We start from the raw sequence: 12,871 nt of genomic DNA on the forward strand, positions 1-12,871 counted from the left end.
GCTGAGGGGCACTGCTGTAATACATCATTTTAGAATTTTCTGTGGGTTCATCACTATGAGTGACCTCATTGCAGTAGGCCTACATGTAACCTATTCATTTAACCCATTATTAATATGAAAATATTGATTAGAGCAGCTTTAAGTTGAATAATAATGAGTTTGTACAGTATAATCTCAACTGAAGTTGAGTACTTTGACTCAAGTAGAGTTTAAAACCTCCACTTGTTTGACTCTAACAGTGGGATATTTTGTTCTACACTGACACAGACCAGCTAGTCAGCACATGGTCTGTGCCAATAAGAACAAGTTTGCCAACAAGCCACTCCTTCAGAGAAAACGAAAGTGGCTACTCGGTCTCCATTAGTCTGAGCGGCAGAAAATGGCTTCGAGTGAGGAATTGTTCGACTGCTCCATCTGTTTACAGTTACTGGAGGGTCCTGTGACGACGGCCTGTGGACACAGTTACTGTATAAAATGCATCAATTCCTTCTGGGATGTAAATAATAACAGTGGAAGGAGTTACAGCTGTCCTCAGTGCAGGCATACGTTCTCCCAGAGGCCTGTTCTGAAGAGGAACACACTTCTGGCTGCCCTGCTGGAGGAAAACAAGAGTCACAGTCCAAACGCTGCAGACACCTATGCTTCACCTGGTGATGTGGAATGTGACGCTTGCACAGGGAGAAAAAGAAAAGCTTCCATGTTCTGCCTCGTGTGTTTGGCCTCTTACTGTGAGACTCATCTGAAGCCTCACCTCGAGGTGCCACCTTTGAAAAAACACCGTCTGATTCAAGCTTCTGCAAGGATCAAAGAAAGCATCTGTGGCCGTCATGACAAACTTCTGGAGATTTACTGCCGCACTGATCAGCTGTTCATATGCCTGATGTGTGTGATGGATGAGCACAAAGGCCATGACACGGTGGCAGTAGCAGCAGAAAAATGTGAAATGGAGGTAAGTAATCCAGCCCCATGCTGAAGTCCATTTGTGGCCCGTCCTTTTTAATGTCACTTGGATTTGTGTTTCAACAGAGACGACTGGAGGGGACCAAACAAGAAATTGCAGACAGAGTGCTGGATTCAGAGAGGAAAATGGCAGAGCTGAGGGGGGCTGCAGGCTCTATAAGAGTGCGTACAAACACAAGTACTTTTTTCTATTATATTCATCAATACATTTCTTTATAATCAATATGTTGATACAACATAATAAAAGTGCCTAGTTTACTGACAACAAAGATGTCATAGAAAAGAGGAAAGGGATGTGGGTGTGTAGACTGTTAAGCAACAGATGTTTTGGGAATTTCCAGTCTCTCTTTGGGTATACGGTGTTTGACAGCAGAGTGTAACACAATGCTGAAATCACAAAAAAAATCAGGAAACTGTTTTTCATACTGTAATTGTGCGACACTGTCGTGCAGAATTTGACAAATTTGCCGACTTTGAGACTCAGAATTCCCCACAGAAGCAGAGAGTTTTTTAATATTCAGGCTGTGAAACAGGTTGTTGTTAGTCGGCTGGGTGGAAGCTGCTTTGGTTTTTTTTTTTTTCTGGTTTTATGTCAACCAAACTGTATGGGAGAAAGCTATATGAGACATGCAATAATACAAAGTTAATTGACTTTTTTTTGCTAAATAAAAACATGTCAATAAAGTCAACATGTCTGGCCCTTATTATGATCGTCATTTCCAGTGTGGCCCTTAGTGAAATTGAGTTTGACACCCCTGCTTTAAAGAAATGCCAATAAACGTTTTTCTCCTATCCCGGAATGCTGTGTGGACTAGCCAGACCCTCCTCCATAGCGCTGTGAAGGAAGGTCTGGCAATGCGAGACTATGGAAAAAGTAAAGCTCTGAAACTTATCATATGTTGCAGAATAACTGAAGGAAGTGTAAAGTAGCCCAGCACTATCATAAATAGACTGTAACTCAAAATGTCATCAGTCGCAACAGGACAAATGTTTTGCATGTTTTCTCCAAGGATGCTGCATGGAAGGCGTGTGATGATATTGAGCGACTCAGCGCGGAAAGCATCCTGTTATTTGTCCGCTCTGTGGAGAGGAAGCGCTCTGAGATGAGAGAGAAAGTTGGAGAAGCAGAGAAAGCTGGAGTGGACTGGACCCACAGTCGCCTCAGGCAACTGCAGCGTGAAGTGTTGGAGCTGAGGAGGAGAGAGGATGAACTCGATCAGCTTTCACTAACAGAGGACCCCATTCAGTTTCTGCAGGTGATGACATGTTTATAGTCTTTGGAAGTATACGCCATTTTGTATCACATTTTTGCTGCTACATTTAAAAATGTTTAAATCACACAATGTTTATTTGATGCCATGTGCAGGGTTGCCAGGCCCTGGGTGACCTCCCTGTGTTCACAGACTCGCATGCAAGACCTGACATGCTGACAGAGTTTGTCACTGCACAGACCGATAAACTGAAAAACATGTGCAACAAAGAAAAGGGAGAATTATTCCGTCATTCTGAAGAAGATCTGTGTAAGTGTGACCAGTTTGGAGCTCTAAACCTCATCATTAGTCTATTCAGTATATTTCCTCTTAATGTAGACAAAATGATCAGTGTTTATTTCTTTTCATCACAGTGTCAAACAAGCCAAGGCTGTTTGAGGAAACAACATCAAGGACATACCTTTTGACCAAATATAAGAGTAAGCATATTGTTAAGAAGAAAAGTCTGGAGTGCTCGGAAGTTCAAAACAAATCATAAAGGTGCTCTTTGGTAAGGGAACACAAAACTTCAAAAGACACAAAAGGTCCAAGGCACTCTTCTTGTGATTATTTTTAAAAAAACCCAGTCTCTGGGTGAGCTGTTAAAAATCGGCAGGGCTGTCTACGTCACCACTTTAGCTAATACCACACCAGCTAGCTGTTTCTCCAACTTTGGTCAGTACAAGGCAGGATTAGCCGGGAGACTTCTTCTAAACGAGGGCACACTTCCAACTTTGCGTTGAATACCTGCAGATGAGGGACATGTAAGTAGTTCTATACAATTTCTTTTGTAGATTAGGGTGAACTCGTGTGTGTTGTAGCAGTGTTTTTGCCATTGAGAACGAGGTGGCTAACCACTAGCAGTGCTAGCTTCTAGCTAGTAGTCCTTACCTAGCTACTGCGCATGTGCGACCCCCAACAAAGATGGAACAGAAGTGAGATGCCTCACTCTGTAGCTAAAACGGAGAGCTCAACACACAGGGTGAAAAGAGGAGCTGCAGCAATGTGCAGTACAACACAAATATGGTGTTTTTTGAAAATTAAACCATGTAAACCTATTCTGGTACAACCTAAAAATACAATTATGAACCTGAAAATGAGCATAATATGGGCACTTTAATATCAAAACTTACAATAAAAATAGAACTGGGCAGCAACCCACGCTGATCAGCACAAAGCGGCCTTCTTCAGGTATTCTAGGCTTTTTAATTTTTTTCACAAGAGGAGTGCCTTGGACTTTTTTTTGTCTTTTGAAGTTTTGTGTTCCCTTTCCAAAGAGCACCTTTTATGATTTGTTTTGAACTTCCGAGCACTCCAGACTTTTCTTCTAAAGTTACTAAGCATGATGTAAATTCACTTTGCATAAAGCACAAACATACATGAAAGCTTCCCCAGCCAAACAAGTGTTTGATGTATTCCTGCAGACTCCACAGTGGAGGTGGACCCCAACACTGTAGCTGCATGTCTTTGCTTGTCTGACAGAAACCGAGAGATATCGTGGGGTGACAGGGACCAGGCTCATCCTGATCACCACGACAGATTTACCTTCTATCACCAGGCTCTGTGCAAACAGGGCCTTCAGTGCAGCCACTACTGGGAGGTGGAGTGGGACGGTGGCATTGTCGATTTGGCTGTGTCGTACAAAGGCATTGAAAGAAAGGGTTCCGGGAAAGATTGCTGTTTTGGGCACAATGATCTCTCCTGGAAATTAACCTGCTCTTCGTCCGGCTGCACGTTTTGGCACAATAATCTTCACAAAGGCCAGATTCCTCCGGTTCTCTCCCGCAGAGTGGGCATACACCTTGATTACGATGCAGGAACGCTGGGATTCTACAGTGTTTCTGACTCTGACAGTATCACACAGCTGCACCAAATCCAGACCACCTTTATTGAACCTCTCTATCCTGGGTTTTCTGTTGATTCAGGTTCAACACTAAAAATATGCAACATATAGGCCAGTCTCAATTAATACAGGCTAGACGCAGGACTTCCTGCCATTTATGATTCAGGGATGGAAGAAAATAAGAATATATAAATATTGCTAAAAAAACATCAAAAGACCCTGTTCAATTGTTGTTTTCTTTCATATAAGATGTAGCCTACCTATTTTACCTAATGTTGTTCAACAAACTTTACATTGTTTCATTTTAAGATTTTAAACCATATTTCTTGATTTTGTTCTTCATTCTGTATGATGGAATAATCTCCATTCAAGACAATACTACTGTAAATTAGGAGGACATCTTCAAAGTGGCATTGAAAAGATGGTTTCTCAGTTATGTGTAGCCTGATTTATATTGTGAAAAGATCTTGGAAAATTTTTTGTCTCGTGTCCGGGTTTCATAATTTTATTGTGTTGCTTGTTGTATGTTGGAGGACCACAATGGAAAAAAGCCATTTAGGATTATTTTTTTAATTATCAAACAAACAGAGAGTATTTGCTTTAGCTTCATGTACTCAAATAAAGGACCATGCTTTGGTAATTATGTAATTTATTTCATTTAATGTGCTATTATTTGCATTTTATGTTTTACGTTTGATTAGCAAATGTATCTCAAAAATTTCACTCGTATTGAGGCCATGCTCACAAAAGTCAAGTAGCGTTCCATGGTTACAGTACGGGACATTTGTTTGATTATATGCACACATTTTATTATTACATTTATCGTAAAAGCAATGAAGAAATAGTCCATGAACTTCATTTTTACAGTTCAGCCCACAATTTCCCAAGTCACAGACTTTTTACATGAAGTAGTAACATGCAGCGCCAGCGCCACCAACAGTAGAGATAATAATTGAGACCGTCATAAAATGGATTCAATGGAGGCGTTTGTGTAGGAGCGATCCACAGTGTCGTAGAAGCGCAGACAGGCCTTGTAATACAGCAGCTTCTCAGTCAGAGGGCTGGCGGTCAGTGCTTTACCCTGCACACTCAGGTCTATGTACCTGGACAACATCAGTGAGAATGAGAATGACAGTGTTCATTATGCAAAATTAATAATGTATGTCAAGGTAGTTATAGATAATACTGTACCTGTAAGATACACTCCAAAACACGAGGGTATTTACAGCCATTAGTGTGGCCAGGAGGAAGAAGAATCTCTCCAGATTCCCATCATGCAGTGTGTTTGGGTAGAAGTTACCTGCAAACAAGTATCCAAGTATCAGTGTGGTCATATCCGCATCAGTGACATCTTGGGCTAAAAATCATTGGGTTTTTACATCAAATTTCCAGTGCCACTGTCATTTAGCCTCGTGAGACTGTCCTGATCTCGCAAGCTCCAGTTTTCCACTCGCAGATCAGTCTGGCATCTTGAGACAGAGAAAATTTGGAGCCGTTTGCCAAACGACTGACCAATCAGCGTTGGTTTTGAGACGGGTTTAGGTGTGACCAACGAGAAGCAACTGTTCAGTCTAAACAACATGACGGCTTCCACGGATGAGATGAGCGTAGCTATCGCGCAAGTTTTATCCAAATTAGAAAGTATTCCTTCATTGAAAGAAGAGCAAAAAAATGGCACTGGAGGCTTTTCTCTGAGGAAAATATGTTTTTGCTCTTCTCCCGTCTATCACCAACATAGGTGGTGATAGACAGATGGTTTATCCAATCAGCTAACCAGTATTTTTGCCCCTTCCCAAAAGTTCTCCAAGGAAAGTTCCCAGATGGATATGCTGAGCAAATGCGAAGCAATCCATCTGGCGGAGTCAGGTTAACTGTCATTTGTTATTGGAAGAAAACATGCAATACAGTATTTGTACTCATTTTACCTCCAGAGAGAAAGTACACCAGCTGAACGATGAAGGCTCCCAGAAAGCAGCCCCCTCCATAGGACAGAGTGAGGAAGTGCAGGGAGATGCCTCTAATGTGGCTCGGGGTCAGCTGGAAAGATATGAGGGAACCTGCCACAGAGGGAGTGACAGCAGAAGTGGTTGATCATCTTTCAACCGCCTTGGATTTTTGTGTCAGTTGCAGTTGGTTTGGGCTAATTTGACAAATCAAAAGTCGTTTTGGGCAAGAAGCACCATGTGAGACCTGCATCATGAAATTATGGAGGCGCTAAATCTGTCACTCACATGCAGGAGTGACGAGAGCCTCTGCGAGACCAAGTAGGATGTACTGAGGAGCCAGCTGGAAACACGGCATGGATGACACATGCAGAACTTTTCCAGACAGGGTCTGCTCCACCAGAGGGTATGCCTTCCTCTGCAGCTCAGACAAACCTGCCACCAGGACCGACAGGGTGGCACACGCATGGCCCAGAGCTGGAAGGGGAGGATGGACAGGGGGGGGTGATAAGAGAGGGGGCTGCAGAATAATTACAGGGGGGAAGAGGGATGAGGCAGAAGAGCGAGAGTGACATTAGAATCATGTGTGCATTAGCGGGGATGTGCATGTGTGCACACAGAAATACTCACTGATGACTTTTGCAGGTGCCAGAGGAGTTTTTTCCATGGAGAGGTAGCAAGTCGTCACACACTCGATCAGCGGGGCTAAGAGCAGCAGCGGTAGGATACTGATCACATTCATGGCGCCGATGGGCAACAGGAGGTTGTTCAGGTGAAGGTTTGAGTTCATTGTCTGTATGTAGTAACCTGAGGGAATCTGTAGGAAAACATATTCTTAGTCTCCCTGCATATGATAAAACATGAGCATGATCCCTTTTCATGCTTTATAACAGTTCCTTTATCTTTCCAGTGACCTGCCTGTGTGATGCAGGCTCTGTAAAGCAGCTGAAGGCCATAAAGAGGGAAGAGCTTGGCCAGGACTTTAACGTTTTCTACGTGTGTTTCGCTGTATCGGCCGCCATTGTTCTCCTTGGCTCGGTCCAGCCAAGATCCCACATCTCCACTCAGGTGACGATAGTGGAGGCAGCACATCTTGAGAGAGTTCATGAAAACTCCCAGTGTGGTTAATAATGAGCCACCTGCAGTACGCCAGACACACAAAGGAACAGAATGAAGTATGATTCAAGTTAACGTGCATATACAGTATATTTACTTAAAGGTCCCATGGCATGACAATTTCACTTTCTGAGGTTTTTTTAACATTAATATGAGTTGCCCCAGCCTGCCTATGGTCCCCCAGTGGCTAGAAATGGCGATAGATGTAAACCGAGCCCTGGGTACCCTGCTCTGCCTTTGATCAAATGAAAGCTCAGATGGGCCAATCTGGAATCTTCCCCTTATGATGTCATAAGGGGAAAGGTTACCTCCCCTTTCTCTGCTTTGCCCGCCCAGAGAATTTGGCCCACCCATGAGAAAGAGAGAGACATCATGGCTTGAAAACAAGGGAAGCATGGCAGTTGGTCAAGGCCACACCCCCACCCTCCACCTTGCCCCCCCCTCTCTCCTCCTCAATAGCATTTAAAGCTACAGACACAGAAATGGCACATCCTAAGGAAAGCTCATTGTGGGACTGGCTCTAGTGGCTGTAATTCTGCACCAAGGCCAGTGTTGGGAAAGTTACTTCCAAAATGTAATACATTATAGATTACTAGTTACTGTCATTTGAGAGTAATTAGTTATATTACAATATTACTGTCTCTGAATTGTAATGCGTTACACTACTTTTGCATTACTTTTGAGTTACTTTTACCAAAATAACAGGGGAAGTTTGATTTGGCAGCTAGCTTGTGAATCCACTTTAATACATCATAGATTATTCATATTTTGTATAGTTAATATAAATATGCAAAGTAACTAAAGCTATAAAAAATAGATAAGTAAAACGTATAATAGGCAAGTAGGAGAAAATGAAAATACTCAATTAAAAGTAGGCATTGTTGTAAAATGTTTGTTTATAGCACTTGAATAAGAAATTCATGTTGTTTAGTTTAAAACACTCTAAAGGAAATGTTCAATTATAGTGTGATTAAAACTCACTATTTACATTATTTACAGTACTTCATTTACAGCTGATTTGTGAAAAGGTAGCCTACACAACCTTATTTAACAGTAATTTAGTTTTACTGCGAACCGTCACAGGAAGTGCTTTTATTTTGAAGTAAGCTGTTGTATAGCCTACTCTTGCTAGCTTACTGAGATGCAACATGTCCGTCAGGCTCAAGTTGTTCACTTTCTTGTTTGTAAAACTGCAACATATTGAACACTAAATGGTCACAGTAAAAGACAAACGCTTTTGGTCGTCATTCGAAGCCATTCCACTACAGGCATAGTTACTCTCTACGGCTGATAAAATGCAATGATATTTACGTGTAGCAAGCCTCAGCATTAATTCCCGACATGTTTATATCTGTCAGCCGCTGACGTACCGTCACCTGTTGGGACATACATGCTGTCCGTACCGTCTCTGGTTCTGGCTCTGACCACGGGAACAGGAACAGGACAGCTCACTTCAACGCAGCGTAATAACTCCTGAAAATAATATCCATCTCGCAAATGTATCTGTCTCTGCAGTCATCTCAGCCATCGAATACAGCGACAGGAAAATAATACGGCTTTTTTTTTCCTGTGAAGAAATGTGTCGCGGTGTTGGTGAATTCTTGAAAAAAACGCACCACTAAATGTTGCGTTAAAATGCGTTGTAACTCGCGTTACTGAGACTGTAACGAGTATAATATTACCGAAATGTAATTAGTAATGCGTTATATTACTGCGTTACAGCAAAAAGGAATACATTACTGTAATTGCGTTACTTTTGTAACGCGTTATTCCCAACACTGACCAAGGCTGAATTTCGGGAAAGAGACTTCAGATACAGTATTAGGGGACCACTAAGGCCTATATAAAAGCATCCAAAAAGCAGCATGTCATAGGACCTTTAAGTACTGTATGCAGTGTGTCTGAATACTATAATAACTGAACAATTTTATAGTTTGGTACCTTTCTTGGGTTTATAGGTGAGTTTGTTCCGCATCATATGTATGGCGAGTAGAGCCAGCAGCACAGAGGTAAAGGGGATAAGGAAGCCCAGATTTTTGGCCACAGACTGCTGGATGTAAGCAATACCCAGAAACACCACAGTGGAATTGAGGTTGACCAACCAGTAGAACCTAAATATAAATAAGACAAATATCCCACTCAATTCCTTCATGTGCATACTGATCACAAATGTCACTGAATAACGTATGAGTAGATGGAGGAATTATTTCCATCTACTCATAAGTAGATACATAATTTTTTAGTCACGCTGCAATTTGGTTGGACGATCTGTCCACCTCTTAAGTCCAAACTAAAATATCTCAACAAATATTGTATGAATTGCCATGAAACGTCTGAAACCACTGACTTTGGTGATCGTCTGACTTTACCTCTAGCGTCACCATGAGGTTGACATTTTTGGTTTTTAGTGAACATGTTTGACAACTATTGAATGGATTCTCATGAAATTCCCTGAGGTTGAATTGTAATAACTTTTGTGATCCTCATCTAGCGCCATCATTACAGTAGTTCATTTTAATTTATCAAATTAGTGTCAAATTTACTCTCTACACTTGTGGGACATTAAAGTTCTTGTGTGTTCTCCATACTCAACCAAGTTTTTTGTTGTCGCCATGCAGTATAACTGAACTGTAAAGTCAATAAGTCATTATGAAATCTTTCTTAATGAAGATGAAACGGATCATAGTAACAATATCAATGCATTATTTGTAGTCTAACCAAGTGAATGAGTGTTTTCAGATGGCAACCCCACCCACCAGTTGAAGAAGGACAGGAGCTGGTGCTGATTGTAGCACTGCAGACTATAGGCTCCCATGGGACAGAGGATGGCCCGGATGCCGCCGATGCCCAGTGCAGCAGCCAGAAGGCCGATGTAGAACAAGATCTGCTGCTCCCGAGGTTCCAGCAGGTGTGTCATGTGATGAGTATCAATGTAGAAATCTTCAAACGGGAATGCCACCACGGGCAGCATGGCTGTGCCTATAGAAAGCATGATGACAGGGGAAGGTCATTGCAGCACAAGAGTGTGACTTCCCAGAAGCTGAGCCATGACTTAGCATCTTAATAGAATTACTAACGCTCTTAAAATGACCTCACGCTAATGGTTAAGATGTTCATGTCACATATTCAGATAAATATATGGTCTTTTTTTATTTTAAAGATTATTTTTTGGGCATTTTCGGCCTTTATTTTTGAGCCAAACCTGGGCCCGCTGCGTAGAGGGGTAAACCTCTATACATGGGCGCCCGCTGCACCAACTGAGTTATCTGGAGCAATCTGGGCGCCCAAATATCCGGTCTTTTAAACTGGCAAATTTGACCCTACATTACAATGAATTTTACATCATAACATAAATATACTGTCCAAGATCATTAAAAAAAAAAAAAAAGTCACATAGTCTTATCACAAATTTCATCACATCAGAAAATGTGTATTAACCTTTAATTGTGTCTTACCAAAGAAATGAAGGAAAGCACACAAGTAGAGCACCTTGGTCCTTCCTAAGCAGGTCTCTGCAAACCACCCAACCAGAACAGGGGTCAGGGTGCTGGCTCCTATAAAGCACAGGTTGACTGTCGCAGCCAGGTAGTTATCATAGCCCATCTTCACAGTGCAGAAGAGAATCATGTTGCATACAATCCCAAAGAAAGTGAATCTCTCACACAGCTCCACAAGCAGAACACAGATGATAACTTGGAGCTTCTTGCGGGACTTCCTCGGTGCGTGTCCATGGTCTGGACGAGGGGCCTGGGCGGGTTGACGCAGTCTGCCTCTGCCCTGTGGCAGTTTCTGAAGGTCTCCTGCTACCATATCACCTGGCCAGGGAGCTGGCTGCTCGGTTGGCTGGATATAAGTCAGTAATGGACGAGGCAGAGCTCTGAATGAGCTCTCCTGCCCTTCAAGCAAAATGACCAGGCCAGAATCCTGGAATCCCTCACCCTCGTGTGACTCTGAAGACACGTACTGTAGTACCAGACACACCTACCTGCATTCTGTGTGATGATCTTACTCAGAACTGTGGATGCCTCACAGGGATCTGACACATTATACAAAATTGTACTCAGTAGGGAGTGATGGATGGGAGCAATGTAGAGAAATGTAGAGAAATATTTCTATAATTAGGCCTATTACTGAAAAGATGTTTTTTTCAGAGCAGAGGTACTTGAGTTTTTCCATTTTCTGCTACTTTCTGCTACAAATATTGTAATTTTTTACTCTACTTTATTTATTTGAAAATGTAGTTACTAGTTACTTTGCAGATTCAGATATTAAAACAAATTATAATCAACAAATAAATGATGATGTTGCCTATACATTAAGCTAACGGGCAAAATGTAAAGTAGTTCAAATTAGCCCCACCTTTACCACCTACAATATCAAACTGATACTTACACATAAATGCATCAATAATTATGAACATGATATAGTACATTATTCTGAAACCGAAATGAGTACTTTTACTTTTGATACTTTAAGTCTATTTGATGCTAATACTTGTACTTTACTTAAGATTTGAATGCAGGCAGGCTTTTACTTATTTCTATGCTGTGGTATTGCTATTTTTACTTAAGTAAACGATCCGAGTACTTCTTCCACCAACTTTGATCCTGTTTATCTGAAACTAAATAACAAAGTCATAGATACATTGATAATGAAAAACTCAAAGACACACAATGTTGCATAAGCAGTGGGCTTTAGCATTAAGAGACATAAAACAAGACAACAAATTAATTTAGTGTAGCAGGTTATTACAAACACTCACAAAATGCCACATGTCTTTGTGAAAGCAGTGCTTGATTTTACGAGCTTGTGTAGGACCGCCTTCTGGTAATTAGACTGGTAATGTTAAGTGGGAGTGAGACAGAGTGCATGGGCAGGTTGACTTCAACTGGATCAGAGCTGCTAGATTAACAATACTGTTGTTACAGTAGGGAGTAAACCACTGTCTGAAACACAACCACAAAGCACAGGCCAGGCAAGCACTGAACATATACAACATTGAAATACAAGAGTACCTTTTCACAAAACCTCACGACAAAATTACTGATTTGTTACTTAAAAATGTTTGGCGTGACCAAAATATCTATCACTGATATCTATCATGAAATAAGATTAAGAATCTACATAGGTATCTTTTAACACCTGCAATCACTTAGTAAGTAAAGCTGGATTATCTTCTAAATTCCCTTCTTCCTTTCTTTCACGAAGAGGCTACATTTTATTTAGCATCTTACAAGCTAGTATAAAAAGAGGAATTAGTGGCCTTGCTTATTAATTAAAACAAGACTGTTCTGATATTATTTATAAACATTTAAAAAGTGGTGCCTGCATTTCAGTAGAAATTCAATAAAAGCAGTCCTAATTGGAGGTAACATTGTAACCAAGTTGAAAATAAGAGATTCAATATTCAAGAGAGCTTTGTTGTAATTGTCTCCAACAACAAAAGTGCGGCTACATCACCAATCAGGCGCCAAGTCATTCAGATAGTACTAGGCTACTGTTATAAAACATAATATCAAAGTAGGCCTACCAAATACAATCCAAATCAAAAATACTGTCAGAGTAAATACAGAAATTAGTTATATTGCAAGAGTATGGTCTTTACAGTATAATAACCTAGGTGTGGAATTGTGGGATAATAGTTACAATTTAAAAATGCACTTGGCCCCTTTATATTTTCCCCTTTTTTACATTATGTCATTATAATGTATTTAGAATAAATATGTTACATCTATAAAGGTATTCTAATACACACATGC

General features: G+C 41.1%; 2 protein-coding genes across 2 annotated transcripts; one reads left to right on the plus strand and one right to left on the minus strand.

Annotated features, from left to right (window-relative positions):
- The first annotated feature begins 267 nt into the window (after nucleotides 1–267).
- On the plus strand, nucleotides 268–4,689 carry LOC116038287 (E3 ubiquitin/ISG15 ligase TRIM25-like). Its single transcript, XM_031282538.2, has 6 exons — nucleotides 268–949; nucleotides 1,027–1,122; nucleotides 1,971–2,216; nucleotides 2,327–2,480; nucleotides 2,585–2,650; nucleotides 3,635–4,689. Exons 1-6 carry the CDS (start codon nucleotides 380–382, stop codon nucleotides 4,162–4,164), a joined length of 1,662 nt encoding a protein of 553 aa, XP_031138398.1. The 5' UTR covers nucleotides 268–379; the 3' UTR covers nucleotides 4,165–4,689.
- Nucleotides 4,690–4,739: 50 nt separating this feature from the next.
- slc15a5 (solute carrier family 15 member 5) lies at nucleotides 4,740–11,309 on the minus strand. The gene is made up of 9 exons (XM_031282536.2): nucleotides 10,568–11,309; nucleotides 9,869–10,091; nucleotides 9,054–9,223; nucleotides 6,915–7,135; nucleotides 6,627–6,813; nucleotides 6,285–6,473; nucleotides 5,979–6,110; nucleotides 5,245–5,353; nucleotides 4,740–5,156 (listed from the first exon to the last, which is right to left on the minus strand). Exons 1-9 carry the CDS (start codon nucleotides 10,920–10,922, stop codon nucleotides 5,015–5,017), a joined length of 1,728 nt encoding a protein of 575 aa, XP_031138396.1. The 5' UTR covers nucleotides 10,923–11,309; the 3' UTR covers nucleotides 4,740–5,014.
- Between the last annotated feature and the right edge of the window lie 1,562 nt (nucleotides 11,310–12,871).

Source organism: Sander lucioperca, chromosome 7 (genome assembly GCF_008315115.2).
Source record: "Sander lucioperca isolate FBNREF2018 chromosome 7, SLUC_FBN_1.2, whole genome shotgun sequence".
NCBI classification, from domain to species: domain Eukaryota; kingdom Metazoa; phylum Chordata; class Actinopteri; order Perciformes; family Percidae; genus Sander; species Sander lucioperca.